The sequence below is a fragment of the Lepisma saccharinum genome, chromosome 13, assembly GCF_977018435.1.
Source record: "Lepisma saccharinum chromosome 13, izLepSacc3.1, whole genome shotgun sequence".
Lineage (NCBI taxonomy): Eukaryota > Metazoa > Arthropoda > Insecta > Zygentoma > Lepismatidae > Lepisma > Lepisma saccharinum.
This window is the reverse complement of record NC_139241.1, coordinates 17,964,997-17,982,897: the sequence shown is the minus strand read 5'-3', so window position 1 is coordinate 17,982,897 and position 17,901 is coordinate 17,964,997. Positions and strand designations below refer to the sequence as shown.

At 35.4% G+C, this 17,901-nt stretch overlaps 1 protein-coding gene across 1 annotated transcript in view; it reads right to left on the bottom strand.

Annotated features, from left to right (window-relative positions):
• Positions 1 to 649: 649 nt before the first annotated feature.
• Positions 650 to 17,901, bottom strand: part of LOC145997189 (uncharacterized) — a 36,311-nt gene continuing 19,059 nt past the window's right edge. The window contains exon 3 of the mRNA XM_083133913.1: positions 650 to 5,328. Within this exon, the coding sequence (XP_082990039.1) occupies positions 4,038 to 5,328 (1,291 nt within the window). The 3' untranslated portion in view covers positions 650 to 4,037. The remainder of the gene's footprint in view (positions 5,329 to 17,901) is intronic.

The window sequence follows — 17,901 nt, the reverse complement described above, 5'->3', positions numbered from 1 at the left end:
ACATGAAAATACAAATTTGCATTGGAGGTAAATTTAATGCGGCCAACTACACCATGAACTTTCAAATGTGTTTGCAATCTTCCATTTTGAGTAAATCTTCCTTCGCACTCAGAGCATTCACACAGGCAACATCCATTGTGAATCTTCACATATGTTCAGCAGTAAATCTCTTCTTGCACTGAGGGCATTAATATGGGCAAATACCATCGTGAATTCTCAAATGTCTTTTCAAGCCTCCAGGAGCAGTAAATCTGTTTTTGCACTGTGGACATTTGTATGGGCGAGTTCAATCGTGAGTTCTCAAGTGTATTTTTAAACTTCCTCTACAAGTATATATTTTCTTGCATTGTTGGCATTCATATGGAAAAATTCCACCATGAATTCTCAAACATGCTTCCAAGCTGTGTTATTGGTTTCATTCAAGAGAAAAGGCGGCATGTCGAACGCTCTCCCAGCAGAAGTGACGGAGCTCCAAGGCTGTCAAGAAGGGAAAAACGTGTACCACAAAAATTCCATGAAGATTTTTTATTTTAGAACCAAGTGTCAAGAGTGATGATAAAAAACAAAAGAAGGGAAAGGTACTCATGTTAAAAAAGTAAATGCAAAAGAAAACACATTAAATATATTTCATCAAAACGTACAAGGCCTCACCACAGCAAAAACGCTTAATTTAGAAAACACAAACCAAACCCACACACCTTATAGACACATAAACAAAAATGAACAACTTCTTATCTCTGAAAACAAAAATATTTTTAGGTTAATGAGTCAAAATTTTCAGTCATTAAGGAACAAGGTCCATGAGCTGGATGTGATTCTTGGATCCCTCAAAGAAGTCCACATATAATTTGTGCCACTGAACATTGGTTGCGAGAAGAAGAGTTTTCTTCCACACAAATCCCAAATTTTAATTTAGCCAGCGCATATTGCCGTAAACAACACAAACGAGGTGGTGCTGCCATACTAGTTAAAAGCAATATAGCATATGAAAACGTAACAAAAACGAATTATTTAAATGAAGAATTCAATTTTGAACACTCAGTAGTGAATTTGAAATTACAACAAAATGAAGCAACAGTAGTTTGCTTATACCGAACACCAGATGGCATATTTTAAAAAAAATTAGAAACAATGTTGTCCATTTTACTACATAAGAAATTATCCATTATAGTGATGGGCGATATAAACATAGATTTTTTTAAAAAACAGTCCGGAAAAAATGAACTAAATACAATTCTAACCTCCCATAATTTGATTGCAACAATAAATTCACCAACAAGGATAACACCAACAAGTAAATCATGTATTGATCAAATAATAATTAACCAAGATTTTTTTGAATACACCACATGTATTTTACCTTTAGCCTTGTCCGATCATGAAGCAGGTTTCATAAGTATCCATATACCAGAGAATATAAAAGAAAAAACTGCAAAACATATCACTACTGTAGAAAAAAGAAAATTCACCAAGGAAAATATAGGAAACTTTGTATATTCATTAAAGAAAGAAAACTGGACTGATGTGCTCATGGAGAAAAATTTAAACACAAAAGTAAGCTTATTCACAAAGACAGTAAAATATCATTTTGAAGTAGCATTTCCATACAAAACATACAGACAACCCCTAAATCAAACAAAATCAATTTCCTGGATAACTAAAGGGATAAAAAAGTCCTGTGAAACAAAAAGAAAATTATATAAAGAAATCCAGAAAAACAAGAATCCCATACTTAAAGACCACTACAAAAAATATGTAATTATTCTCAGGAAGGTAATAAACAATGCTAAGAAATTGGCCATTGCAGATAAAATACGCAAATCTGCTAATAAATCAAAGAAACTATGGGAAATTTTTAATGATGAAACTGGTAAGAAAACAAAGAACGTGAATGAAGATAGAAATTATGGCTGATAGAGAGAAAATAAGCAATCCCCTTGATGTAGCACAAATTTTTAATACATACTTTGTGAACATTCCCAACACCGTACATAAAAATGCAGTACTCTCTACACCTAGATTAAGAACATATTTCAACAGTCCCAGAAACACAAACACTATGTTTCTCACACCAGTAACTGAGTGAGAAGTCGAGAAGGTAATTATAAATTTAAAAAATAAGTATTCATCAGGGCCAGATGAATTTTCAAGTTCTCTACTAAAAAAAATGTGCGAATAGTATTTTACAACCACTAATAAGTATTTCTAACACATCTTTAGAGACAGGTATTTTTCCTAGTGAGTACAAAATAGCAAAAGTGAGACCATTATTCAAGAAAGGCAACAAAGAAGAATGCTCATACTATAGGCCAATTTCTCTTTTATCGGTCTTTTCTAAAGTAATAGAGAAAATTATGCTAAATGGATTAGTAACTTTCTTAGAAAAATATGACATCTTATCCAAACATCAATTTGGATACCAAAAAAGTAAGTCAATATCAGAAGCTATTTTTGAATTTACAAATAACATACTAAAATCGAGAGACAAAAAAATGCATGTGCATGGATTATTTTTTGATTTCACCAAAGCATTTGATTAGGTTCAGCATGACATTTTACTAGATAAAATGGACCATTATGGAATCAGAGGTTTAGAAAAAAAATGGTTCACCTCTTATTTAAAAGACAGATGTCAGTATGTAGATATTAACAAAATCAAATCAGACCAACTGTTCCTCAATACAGGTGTACCGCAAGGCTCAATTCTAGGACCAGTTTTATTTTTACTCTACATAAATGATCTTCCAGAACCCTTATCAGAGTCTCAAACAATACTTTTTACGGATGATACAAATATCATAGTAAAAAGCCTGGAATATGAGCAACTTCAAAAGAATTCCATTTCAACAACAACACAACTAAACACCTGGCTAAACAACAAGAAGCTTTCCCTGAATGTTAATAAAACATTTCTAATAAATTTTAATCCAGCAAAACAAAAAACTTAAATGTGATTATTAACAATGAAGTTGTCAAAGAATGCAATGCAATAAAATTCTTAGGAGTATGGATAGACACAAACCTCTCTTGGGACATGCATATTACTAATTTAACTCAGAAGTTAAGCAGGCTCTGCTACATGATGAGAATTTTGAGAAATGTTTTAAGTTTGAATGATTTAAGGACAGTATATTTTGGACAGATTCAACCTGTACTCACATATGGTATCGCTTTCTGGGGCAGTTCACCCAAAATGCAGAAAATTTTTATTTGGCAAAAACGCATATTAAAAATTATGAAGAATGTATCCCTCTCAAACCCAACAAAACAAATTTTCAATGAATTTCAAATATTACCTCTTCCATGTTTGTACATATTAGAAACGTTGTACTTTATTCATACAAATTCTAAAATCTTCTCAAAAAATCTGGACATACACAAGTACAGCACTCGTATGCATAACTCCCTCCACCTTTCTACTGTCCGCACATCCAAAACACATAGTGGTCTAGGATTTCAAGGTGTAAAACTCTATAACAAGCTGCCAGAGGAATTCAAGAATCATAATCCAACCAAATTTAAAATAACAGTAAAAAGCTTGCTTATGAAGTATTTGTTTTATAGCACAGAGGAGTACTTAGATCATATTTTTCATTAATAGACATAACCTTTGACTTTTCTTGTATTTTTATGTTCACTAATAGTCATAACCCTTGATTTTTCTTCTATTTTCTATGTTATTCCATACTCTCTTATACTTTTTAATATGCATAAGTATGTGTTAATTCCTTTGGACTCAAAATCATACATGTAATTTTATTTTATACTCTTTATACTTTTTAATATGCTTAAGTATGTGTTATTTCCTCTGTACTCAAAATTATACATGTAATTGACCTATCTCATATCATAGTGCTATTTGTCCTCATATGATCAAGTGGATGGAAATAAATATTATCTTATCTTATGGGCGAGTTTAAACGTGAATTCTCAAATGCGTTTTCAAGTATCTAAGAGCAGTAAATGTCTTCTTGCACCATGGGCATTCATATGAGCGAGTTCCATCGTGGATTCTCAAGTGTACGTACTTTCAAGTTTCATTCATATGAACGAATTCCATCGTGAATTCTCAAGTGTATTTTCAAGCTTCCACGCTGAGTGAATCTCTTCTTGCATTGAGCGCATTCATATGGGCGAATACCATCGTGAGCTCTCAAATGCATTTTCAAGTTTCCATTTTGAGTGAATCTCTTCTTGCACAGAGGACATTCATATGGGCGAGTTCCACTGTGAACTCTCAAATGCATTTTTAACTTTCCACTTTCAGTGAACCTCTTTTTGCACTGAGGGCATTCATATGGGCGAATCCCATCGTGAACTCTCAAATGAGTTTTCAAGCTTCCAGACTGATTGAATCTCTTCTTGCATTGAGGACATTCATATGGGCGAGTTCCATCGTGAGTTCTCAAGTGTACTTTCAAGTTTCCACTACAAGTAAAACTCTTTTTGCACTGAGGACATTCATATGGACGAGTTCCATCGTGAATTCTCAAATGTGCTTTTAAGTGACTAAGACCAGAAAATGTCTTCTTGCACCGTGGACATTCATATGGACGAATTCCATCGTGAATTCTCAAGTGTGTTTTCAAGCTTCCACTATAAGTAAAACTCTTCTTGCACTGAGAGCATTCATATGGACGAATTCCATCATGATTTCTCAAGTGTGTTTTCAAGTTTCCAAACTGAGTGAATCTCTTCTTGCACTGAGCACATTCATATGGGCGAATACCATTGTGAACTCTCAAATGCATTTTCAAGTGTCCATCTTGAGTGAACCTCTTCTTGCACAGAGGACATTCATATGGGCGAATTCCACTGTGAACTCTCAAATGCCGTTTTAAATTATCATTTCGAGTAAATCTCTTCTTGCACTGACGACATTGGAATTGGCGAGTTTCATCATAGCTAAAATTTATTTTCATTATTTTTTCAATGGCAAATATTGTCTTGGATTGATCTTGTTGCAATGAAATATATTCTTCATGTTTTTGGATATGATGTCTTAAGTGTACTTTCATTGTATAAGATTTTCCACAATGAGCGCAAATGAAATCACCAACTTTTTTATGAACTCTAGGTAGCACATTAATGCACTCTTTTTGTTTAGCGTTACTTCTGTGCTTACGTTCAATTAAGGGAGGTGATCTATTATGTGTGCCCTTATGATAACACTTTGATTTGGTATCACCGTTTCTCCTCGTGCAGGTAGAAATTCTGGCATTATTCAGTTTTAGATCTCCAATATACTTTTCATTAGTACACATGGTTCTTGTGGGTTTACCAAAATTTGTAATTAAACTTGGCATTGTAAAATTTAAATGTTTTAACCTGAAAGACAAAGTTACAAAACTGAAAATTTACCACATGATTGTTGTGCTTGATTGGGTTTATTCTTCTATAAAATATGTACATGTGTGATTCAAACTACTTACTGACCAATCATTCCAAACGGAATAAACATCTTTCAACATATTCCTACCGTTTTCAAATGACTTCTACTGTGTACTACGAAATGTACTAAAATCCTATTATATATCTACTGTAAAGAAAAAACAATATGAATAATAAACTTGCTACAATATATTATATAATCATTTATTCACGGCAAAGAATAGACAGATTAACTCTTGACACCATATTTTCAGTGATTTTGAAGTGCATTGGAAAAACAGTACATGAACTGAATTTCTACTGTTTCTTTAATGAATACTACTGAAGTTTTATATATATTAATGACTACATTACTACAACTCCTTCTTCAGAAATTACTCAAGCTTAAAGCAGCTAGTAGTTTGAATACATGATCATATCAGTTAATTTATTTTCCAGCATGCAATTTTGATGGATACTATTCTATCTATGCATTGAAATTGCAGAAAGGACCCAGTCAACACACTAACATTGCCACAACGTTGTATGTATGTTGTATTTATGATGAATGTTGTATGTAGGGGAACAACGTTGTGATAACGTTGCCACAACATTGTATGATTGTTGTATTTATGATGGAATGTTGTATGTAGGGGAACAACGTTGTGATAACGTTACAAAAAAAAAAAACATTCCACTCAATACGCTTTAGTTTGGATGGTCACCACCATGAGTGGCACAAGCGTCCGATCGGAGTGTTTTGTTTAATCTGAATTTGTGAGTACACTGACCACCAAACCTTATATTTCCTACAGTGTACACTAGATGGCTGTGCAACTCAAATGCAAAACAAACATAAGTTTTAGTACCACAAATAAGGATAACTTCGATTGTAATTAGTGAAAAAATGTGTTTTATTATCCTTTGAGAGATGTGTGAATATTGAAGTTGTAAGGAAGATCAGAAAATGAAATGTGGTGAATCCAAGTGAAACTCCCATGATAAATATTTTTATCCCAGACTATATAATCAGGAGCTAAGTACTGCAAAAAGAAACTGATTACCAGGTGTAGTTAGAGATTGGTAAATTCATCAAACTCTCCAGACTAACAAATGCCTATTTTGGTGGAAGGAAAAGTTTTTATAATATGTAAAGAGAAACTGTGACGTTACAAACATGAGTTTTTCCTGTTACGCATATGTATTATATACAAAAATGCCTTGGCAAGATTGCTAATAGCTTACCATGCGAAATAACCATACTTTAAATATGCATTGTTGTTATATTCGTAAATTACACAGGCAGAAAGGTAATGTTGCAAAAAAGTTGTGGCAACGTTAACCCCTTACATACCTAACGTTGCTACATAATGTTCAGTATATGTTGCCACAACATTGTCAACCTACATTGCAGCAACGTTGAAATAAATGACCCTTAAACGTTGACACAACGTTTTCACAACGTTGTATCAACATACATTCAACATTGTAACAATGTTAGGTATGTTAGGGGCTAACGTTGCCACAATGTTGTGGTAACATCTTGTTGACTGGGGAGCCCTCTTCTGATCAACACAGTCAACAGTGTTTGCTTGTTTTGGTTTTTGAAGCATTGAGTGTCAGGTCTTTGTTTAAACTAATTTAAACTAAGCTGTTTGTGTGAATATAGGAAGAACAATGTAAATTTATGTTCAAAACTGTATGTTTTTCAATTTTCTATGGGAGCATAATCACAATGAAGTTACACACTTAAAAACGTGTTCACTACTTTTGCTTTTTTGTTGTGTGAAAGTACTGCAAGTTGAAATTCCACATGCTTTACCATACATATATTTTAGTTGTTTTATGTAATTTTTCCATTGCATTTTGAGTAACATAAAACATATTTTTCTCAATACTTATAATAATACTGTTTTCATATAGCAGTGTGAACGGGTCAGCAACTATTCGTGAACTGTTTGTTGTTTGTGTCAATAAAATTTGTGGAGTAGAGAACGGGTGAACTGGAGACTTGCAGTTAGTGATTTGTTTTGGGTCCATAAATCGAGTGAATTCATTCCTGTGAACGGGTCAGCAACTGAACTGAACTCTGGAAACGATTTGCGAACTGTTTGTTGTTTGTGTTAATAGAATTTGAGAAATAGTGCTTTTAAATTGTAATTGAAAGAGGGCTTTAAGTTGTAAGAGAGATAAAAAGCCATGAAAATAAATATGGCCACTTGTAAAAATTATGAGAAGCTGTTGATGCAAAACAGACAGCTACAACTCGAACTGCTATTAAAAGACAAAATCATAAACATTCTGGAAACTGAGGGAATATATGGACAGAAATATGACACTCTAAAATACCAACAAGAAAATACATGGGCTCAAGTTGTGAAATCAAGAAGGAAAATGTTGCCTAACACAGTTCAGACAATATTTTCCTACCCAAATTCCACTCAGTACAGAAAACCTAGAATACATGATAAAGCAGTTAGCACGCCCTGCAAAAAAAACACCATTTCTAACAAAAAAAAAAAAACAAGAATGCAGTGAAATTGAATACAAGGAAAATAACATCCAAAATGATGGTAAACAATCCCCCAAGTCAAAACAAGAACAACCTTTCACAAAAAAGAAAAATTCTTATCTTTGCGGACAGTCATGGCCGTGATTTAGCTGCTCATGTAAACAGTATTTCAACCAGTGTAGCGTGTAGTGCAATGATGACACCAGGTGGTGAAATGCAACAGGTAACCCAGACAATAGCAAAGGACTGTAAATCCTTAGGATCTGAAGACTATGTTGTATTATTGAGTGGTACAAATGATGTGTCCAAAAATCCAGGTCAGAATGTTGTAAGAACAATTAAACACATCTTGAAACAACTAACCCATACAGATGTCATCGTATTCAATGTCCCATTTTGTCATGGCCTAATAAGTACTTCTTGTGTAAATAGTGCACTAAAAGAATTAAACAATTAATTGGAATCAATGTGCAAGCGATTAATTCCTGAAACTCGGCATGGTAAATAGAAGTCTGCATACAGAACATGGTCTACATTTTAACAAGAAGGGAAAGCTCTACATCACTCAGTGTTTAGTTAACTTGTGCAATGGAAATAGTTTCGCAGTTCAACATATCATACCACTCAAATGGAAATTAAGTCAAGAAAATTAGGAGAATGGCATAAACCAAAAGGAAATTGAGGAGCCAACACATTCTTCCATAGTAAAAGTACAAGCTGAAAACAAGGCTTGTGCTATAATCAGTGGCGACACCAAAGTTAGCAATGGAAAGTGTAGTGAAAAAGTAAATGCTCCAAGTGTATGTCATCTCAACGGAAGAAGTGTACACCCAGTAATCTGAAAAACGGTTTTTTTATGGTAAGTGATAAGCATGCATAAAATAACTAAGTGCCCAATAAAAACAGCCAAACCAAGAAGGATTGATTACAGTTCTCCATAACAATGTACACAGCATTTCAAACAAAATTGACCAACTGGATATATTCGTAGTCACTGAACATGGTCTCAGGTCTGAAAATTATAAATAATACACAATTACAGGTTACAATCTACATGCAGTTTACTACAGGTCAATTAAAAAAAGTGGTGGCATTGCGATCTTCATCAAAAATAGTGTACAAAACATCAAAAAAGTGTTAAACCTTGACAAATACTGTATGGAAAATATACTAGAAGTTAGTGGTGTAGAGCTTAATATAGGATTAGATACATTTAAGATTATAGCAGTATACGGATCACCAGACAGTGACATAAATCTATTTGTACATAATTTGAACAACATGCTAAACCATCTGACAAGAAAACATAACAAACTATTAATAGTTGGATATATAAACATAGATCTTCTAAAACAAAACACAAACAGTACTCATTACTTGGATACCTTGAAGTCAAACAACCTAACTCAAATGATCCAAGAACCAACTTGAATAATAGAAAATACAGAAACCCTAACTGACCATGTAATAACAAACGTACAACCAAATAACATTAAAGGTGAAGTTCTACATACGCTTATCTCTGACCACACGTCTCAAAAAATTACAATACAAGGAAAAAGGTTAGAATATTAAAAAAGTTATACAATAGAATGTAGGGATATATGTGAGCAAAATTAAGATTATCTTAAATACCTCTTACATCAGGAAAAGTGGATAGACTTTTACCAACTAACTGACATGAATGATATCTCTCAATTGCTAATAATGTAGCTTGTCAAAAAACAACAAAAAGAATATACCCTAAGAAGAAGAAAGTGCCACTAACAGAAGAAATTATATTTTTGAAAAGTAATATGAATAAAGAATATGAAAAATTTAGAATTACAAAAGACACTAAGCACCAGGAAAAGTACAAAAATGTAAAAAATACTATTCAAGAAAGCCATAAGGAAACAAAAATCAAATATTTTCAGTAAACATACAAAAACGTCTGTTAATAAACAAAAAGCAATTTTAAAAATTTTAAACAATCACCACATATCAAACACAAACAATGATAAAGAAAACATAAAAGTCATTGAGGATGACACTGAAGTAATTGACCCAAATATCATATGTAACTTATTCAACGAATATTTTATAAACTTAACTAACACAAACAGAGAGAATGAAAATAATGACAAAACACTACATATTCCAATGCACAATGATCAGCCAAACAGTATATATATCCCAGAAGTAAGTGCCGATGAACTAAAAAAAGCCATACAAGGTTTAAAAACAAAAATCTCACGGACCTGATGAATGGTCGGCTGAACTTATTAAACCCTGTTCAGAATATATTATAGTATGCATTCAACAGTTCAATAAAAAATGGTGCATTTACCAAAGTTCTAAAAAACAGCATAGTCATACCCATATTAAAAAAAGGAGATGAAACGGACATTGAGAATTACAGACCTATCTCTCTAACATCTACTTTTTCAAAGATACTAGAAAAAATTGTATCAAATTATATTATAAAGTTTTGTAACAAACATAACATAATGAACAGAAACCAGCATGGATTCCAGAAAGGGAAATCAGTAGTGTAGGTGTCCGGGTTCTAAGCCCGAATAGTGAGGCTCGGTGAGGCTCGCCTTAATGGTTTGCTCTCGTAAGGCACCGAGCCTCATTTTCTCGCAGTGTTGCCAACTCTTACCCGAAAAAAATCACCAAAGTTTTTGGTCTAACCTAACCTAAAACAAGGAGCTGGCAACCTTTTTCTCGCAGTGTTGCCAACACTACACCCGAAAGTAAAGCTCGGTGGGGCTTGCCTTGATGGTTTGCTCTTGTAAGGCATAAGCCCTATTTTCTCGCAGTGTTACCAACATCTTACTCGAAAAAATCACCAAGGTTTTTTTGTCTAACCTAGCCTAAAGCAAGGAGCTGGCAACCTTGCTTGAGGCTTGTTTTACAGTGCATAAAGCAAGGTTGCCAACCTACTGGTACTTTTGCCATAGCCTTTTACAAAAAAAAGAGAGAGGAGAGAGAGAGAGGGAAGAGTTAAACAACCGACAGCCCACCTACAGCTTTTTTTGTCTAACTTAACCTAAAGCAAGGAGTTGGCAACTTTGCTTGAGGTTTGTTTTACAGTGCATAAAGCAATTTTTGCCAACCTACATATACTGGGCAAGAAGAGCCGGCACTGCCGTAAAAGAGAGATGGATGGGTGGTAACACTGCACGGGTTTAACGTCATCAAATAAAAATCGCCTTAATGTTTTTTTTCTTGTAAGGCATGAGCTCCATTTTCTCGCAGTGTTGCCAACATTTTACTCAAAAAAATCACCAAGGTTTTTTTCTTGGTCTAACCTAGCCTAAAACAAGGAGCTGGTAATTTTGCTTGAGGCTTGTTTTACAGTGCATAAAGCAAGGTTGCCAACCTACTGGTATTTTTGCCATAGCCTTTTACAAAAAAGAGAGAGGAGAGAGAGAGAGGAGAGAGAGAGAGAGGAGAGAGAGGGAAGAGTTAAACAACCGACAGCTGCCAACACCCACCCTAACCTAAACTAACCTAACCTAACCCAACCTAACCTAACCTAACCTAACCTACCCTACCCTAACCTAACCTAACCTAACCAGGTCTAACCTAGCCTAAAGCAAGGAGCTGGCAACTTTGCTTGAGGTTTGCTTTACAGTGCATAAAGCAATTTTTGCCAACCTACATATACTAAACAAGGAGAGCCGGCACTGCCGTAAAAGAGAGAGAGATGGAAGAGTTAAACAACCGACAGCTGCCAATACCCACCCTAACCTAACCTAACCTAACCTAACCTAACCTAACCTACTCTAACCTAACCTAACCTAACCCACCCTAACCTAACCTAACCTAACCTAACCAGGTCTAACCTAACCTAAAGCAAGGAGCTGGCAACCTTACTTAAGACTTGCCTTACAGTGCATAAAGCAAGGTTGCCAACCTACTGGTATTTTTGCTATGGCTTTTTACAAAAAAGAGAGAGGAGAGAGAGAGGGAAGAGTTAAACAACCGACAGCTGCCAACACTCACCTACAGCTTTTTTTTCCCTTGGTCTAACCTAGCCTAAAGCAAGGAGCTGGCAATCTGGCTTGAGGCTTGCCTTACAGTGCATAAAGCAATTTTTGCCAACCTACATATACTAAACAAAGAGAGCCGGCAACAAATATGTACTGCCGTAAAAGAGAGAAAGATGGGTGGATGGCAATATAGTATGTGCGTGCGTGTGTGCGTATAATATGTAGCATTATTAACTAGAGTGTGTTGGCAATTTACTTACAACTAAAAAAAATAGAGATGCCAACTTTGCTGTAAAATAAAAAGAGAGAAAAAAACTTATAGCTGGCAACAGTAATGAGCGAATGCGCCATATCGTAATTTTCCAACTCCGGCAATGTTTGTATATCGTGACCTTTGTAAACCTCTCTCGGGGGAACGATGTGCCACACACACACACACACGCGTGCGCGTGTATTGTGACACAAACAAACAAACAAAATAATAATAATTGTTGTTTTTTAGGATTCCTGGCCCCCATAACCCCGCCAGGAGTGCGTGGTGCCCAACCAAAAAAGTAAAGGTTTTCCCGTACGACCTTCGAACGTAAAATTGATTGACGTGGGGGCGAATCTCTTCCGGAATGTTTTTCAATTTGTATATTTACCTGTGCATACTATTTATTATTAATTTAGCCGTGTTCTGTTTGACGTCTATTTCGAGCAGTTTGCCCGGCGGTAAAGTCATTTCGTTTTTAATTTTTTTGATTTTTTTACGCAAGGCCATGATCTTGCGTATGCACGTGGCGTTGAGCGTGTCTCGTGAAAAATACACGTGAAGATCAGCTTCCGTACAACCGACTGGATTTATAACGCCGCGATAAACATTAACTTCCGTACCGGGCAGAATGCCTGTTCCGGCGGCGTGGAATTCGCGCCTCTCGACAAGGGGGAGATTTTTCGATAACTCTCTTACTGTTTCCAACGTACTTAGGTTTTTTGATAGACGACAACGACGGAGTCATCAATGAGTAAACATCTGTGAACTCGGTGAACAAGTCAACTTTTTTTTCAGTACGTCAATATTTTTTTTCTTATTTCTTAGTGAATGGGTTATGGATGACTTGCAACGACGAAGGCCTTCTAGCAACACGTACTTAGCTTATGCCTCTTCCACCGAACATTCAACACGAGAGGGCTGTGTTAAATATACAGAACAGCGATAACAAGTGTTTCTTTTGGTGTATATTGGCTGCACTGCATCCTGTTTATTGCAAAAATAATCCACAGTAAATTAAATATTACAAACAATACGAGTCCGAGTTTTGAAAGTGTAATGTCTGGCATCGAATACCCGGTGACTATTTCTGATACATCAAAATTCGAAACACGAGCACGAGATGCAGAAGGAAAACGCTTAATCATCAACGTGTATTTCTATACGTTGGATAAACATGTCGTGCATCCCCGTCAGGATAAGCGATGTCGACGATGATGATGCTCGTGTGATTAATCTTCTTCTAATTTCAAACGACAGTGTTCACCATTACTGTCTCAGGAATGTTATGCTTTTTTTTTCTCTATAAAAAAGAGAGATTTGTGTTGATTGTTTAGTTAAAAAGAATTTCCTAATTATTTGTTTTTTTTGTCACAAGAATTGTTTGAATTTCAAACATTCCTAAGTGTTTGCTTAAAGATTGATGCATTAACCTGTTAAGAATGTCACATTAATAATACCGGCTCGGAAATGTCATGTCCTCTTCCTCTATAGAAGGTCATATAAATGTGCTAATTGGTTGGTTAAGGGGGATTTTTTGATTAGTAAATTGAGGTTATAAATACGTACGTATAAAGGTTTTGCTAATATGGAATGCTAAAGTTTAGTACTTGGCTTTCTCAGAGATTCGAATTCTATTAGGTTAAACAGCATAGAAATTTCACAGCAAGAATTCTCATATTTACTGACAATATTCTTAACAACCTGTGTTTTGATTCCACTACAAAAACTGTATACAAAATATGCAGTCCCTAGAATAAAATGGATGAGGCTTATGAACCTCGACCTATACAGTTGCACAATCTGGCAATGAATAGATGTTGTTTTTTATTAAGCATAGCAGAGTGTTTTCGCTTATTTTAATATCAGGCAACAATGTTAGAAAGTGCCCCCAAGAATAAAATTTAAAATCACTAATGTGATATGAACTTTTTTACTTGTGTGTATTTGAATATGAAAGTGAGGTACTTTGAATAATTGAGGGGGACAATCACAAGTAAGCTTGCAATGGTATTGGGAGGTGTCACGAGTTCAAATTTTAGACGATTTTTTTTAATCTGCTAAGGCGATATCAGTACGAAAAAATTTGTAAAAAAGGAAAGGCTAATGGCAACGATGAGGATGAATAATGATAATTATGATGAAATTGATGTGTGGCACTTAGAAAACAAAAACTTCAAAGTGTATTGCACCAACAGCTACAATTGTCCCCCTCCCCACAAAATACAAGGCAGTTAACAGAGGTGTGTATATTTGTTGGTTTACGAGTCTGAGGGCTTAAGTTAGTATATTCACTATAGCTATACATATTAAAAAAATGAAATGACCTGAGCAATAAAATATAACAATACCGATTCTAACTTTTTTGTCGGATGACGTAGTGGTAACGTTTGTTGCAATCACACCTCTGATGGTGTATAAAACTTAAATGTTTTGCATCACATGAAATATTGTTAATGGGAATGTGTTGTTTCTAATGTTAAATATAGAAAGCAGATAACAAGAAAAAAGAAGAAAAGAAATAATGTTGCAGGTAGATACGGAGCCTCAGCCCAAACACATATATGATCAGACAGGATGTCAACGATGCATTCATAACTAACATGTGATTATTCAAAAATTAAAATAGTACAGTGGGAAACAACTAACTAACTAACTCTCTATGTTTTTTTTTAAACCGCACGAATGAGAAAGGAATAAAGGAGATTTTTACAGGAATCTTGTTGGGAAACCTGATGGTAAAGGACCAAAACGAACATGGAGATGAATCTAAAAGAAATCTGTAAAGATTGGAATAGAATATATATATAAATTTTGCTCAGGATAAGTACAAATTGAACTGTAACTACGAATTTTCAGAATCAAGAGTGCTAGAGAATTAATTAATTAATTAATATTTAATATAATGAAGGTAGTAATATAGTATTCTTATTGAGAAGAGAATTTCTAAAAAACTTATTTTTCCTCGTACGTTTACTAATAGCAGTTACATTTGACATGTTTGACTAATCGCGAATCAACGTACGGAAGCCGTTGGAAGCAGTTTGAAGACTGAAATGGCTATGGAAGGACACTTATTATAATGTTAATATCTTAGTATAATGTTTTGAGAATTGCTTCTCGATAATGTTTGGTATATAATTGAATCTGTTGTTAGATAAAATACATAATTATCAGAATTTAAGGATGGAAAATATGAAGAGCGAATGAATGATACGTTTGACTAATCGTGAAGATAAGTATCACAGTACGTTTTATCGTTTCTTATATAAACGTTGAAACGTTTAAGAACGTATAAGAACGTTTACTGAAACGTTTTAACAATTGTTGAAACATTTATGAACATTTTGCCACATTGTGTTTGTGTGTAGCGACTAAGGACTGAACTTTCATTTAGTGAAGCAAATTTCGCCCTGGTTACTATATTTTCAAGTATTTACACTGTTGGAAGTCATTGTAAAAATTTACAATACTCTATCGTTAAAATTTAAGTCTTCCTGTTAATTTACACAAACACTATGAATTAAAATTGATGTCAGCGCCGTGGCAAGAATGAGAAGTAAAGATGGCGTTGGTAATACTAAAGACAGACACACGCACCCGTACACGTGCGCGCGCGCACACACACACATACACACATGTAAATTGTCGATTGCTAATTTCGCACTTGTTTCTTATTTTTTCTGTGATTCTATGGAATGAAATCATACTTCTCCTGGAGAAGATATTGTTATCTGCTTAAGTTTCTGTTTCAATTCTTGAACACTACGTTTGCGGGAAACAAAATGAACATGGTGATGTACAATTTTCCGCTGGCTGAACAATATTGAGATATACGAAAATCTTTCAAATTTAAATATGAATATTTTATTTTGCACAAATATCTATAAACATTATCAATTACAATTGTGTGCACCATAAATATATTTCTGTAAACCGAAACGGTAAAATTACATTAAGCTTCCCCGATGGCGTAGTGGTAACGTCATTACATCAATTATAGTTAAGTTTGTTAATAGTCGATACTACTTTTAAAAAGTTATTGTTAATTTTTTTTACGGTAAATGGATATCAGCCGAAATTGACGACTTGTAGCCACCTTGGTGGCCTAGGGAGTACAGAGGTTTATTCATATTCATAATTTCGTTACTGAACGTTTCCGGTTCGAGTCCTGGTTTTGGCATAGGAGTTGCTGTGTGCGAGTCCCTTGGTCACATTAATCTAATCAGCATTCATCCTTATCTTCGTTATTGACTTAAGAGTCAGAAAAGCAATATATATTTTTTTTTTCTATTCATGTTTAAGGTAGTTTCTCACCGTGGCCGTGCGGTTTAAGACGTCATGCCTTGGTCACCGGCTACGGGACGCGCGCAGATTCCAGTCTCCTTGGGGAAGCATTATAACCTGAGGCTTGGGCTTTTTTATTGGACCGGTGGACACCCACCATCGTGAGGAAGTTGTGAGCTACGAATGAGTAGCATAACACGGTCATGGAAACCCACAATAACGACTGGGGGGTTCGTCGTGCTGACCGCACGTCAGTCCATAACTGGTTGGATCTACATCTACAAGTGGGAGTCAGACTGGCGGACGGCTCTCGAAGGGCTGTGGCGTTACGGTATGATTTGGTGATCGTCTGGAGAACTATGAGAGAAAGCCACAAAGGAGACCTCAGCCCAAAACAGTGCAAGGAACTTGATCGCTCGAAGCCCCGATGTTGACGTCCGAGTTTGCATTTCAATTAGGTTATTACTTCTACTTTAGATCAGTCGCAACGCTGGGGTATAATTGATTGATTTGGTTTGTTTTATTTCGCTTTTCGGCCACTTTTGGCTAATCGTAAATATGAAGATGAGTGATGGTATGATTAAATTAAAATTGATGCATGGACACTCACAAAGGACGGCCATGTCGGGATTCGAACCCGGAACCTTCGGCAATGCGCAAGATGGAGATGAATGGTGATGAAATAGCTGAAGTGGCACTGACAAATATATATTAAGAGAATAAAACAACCTCCAAAGAGGGTTGGCCGTGGGTCTAGGCGTCAGAGCCTATCTAGCCTGCAAGAATGCTGCGCAGAACGTACTACGAGTTGAGCTGAGATGAGTTTTGGTTTTAAGTCCACTTTATGCACATAAAGGTCAATCGGGACTGAACCTACAGTTTATAGTGGGATCTGCATCAATTATGCCTCCATCGGGTATCGAACCCGGGATGACTTGATTACAAGGCGATGACATTACCACTACGCTATTGAACGTCCTACGAAGAAGAGAAGTTGGCATTTGAGTGCGTTCATCTTTAACGTCACCCCCCTTCACACCCTCCGGTTCCCGGTTAATTTTCTCATATTCTAATTATCAAGCGAGAAAGAGCTTTTACCTCACTACATAATTTTCCCAGGTCTATTACAACAAGTGGAGTTGCTTTTGATTGAACAAACGCACGAACAATGCACGACACTAGCCGAGAATCGATTCTGGATTCTGATGCGATATTCAAGGCGCCCCGTCACAACACGATAGCCACACAAGTTGTACGTATACAGGGTAACCGGTAATTACATGTATTCCCTGAAAGGGGTTAAAGTAGAGGCAATTTGCAATAAATTTGACCATATGATACCCCGTCCGAAAATTAGTAGTTTTCGAGATAATCGAATTTCTAATTTTTTTAATGACAATTTTCCACATACGAATTGAGAATAGTTTATTGTATGGTACATACTTCAGCGTTTTCTGGCAGCTAACAAATACAGGGGGTCCAAAAAAAATGTACTCACT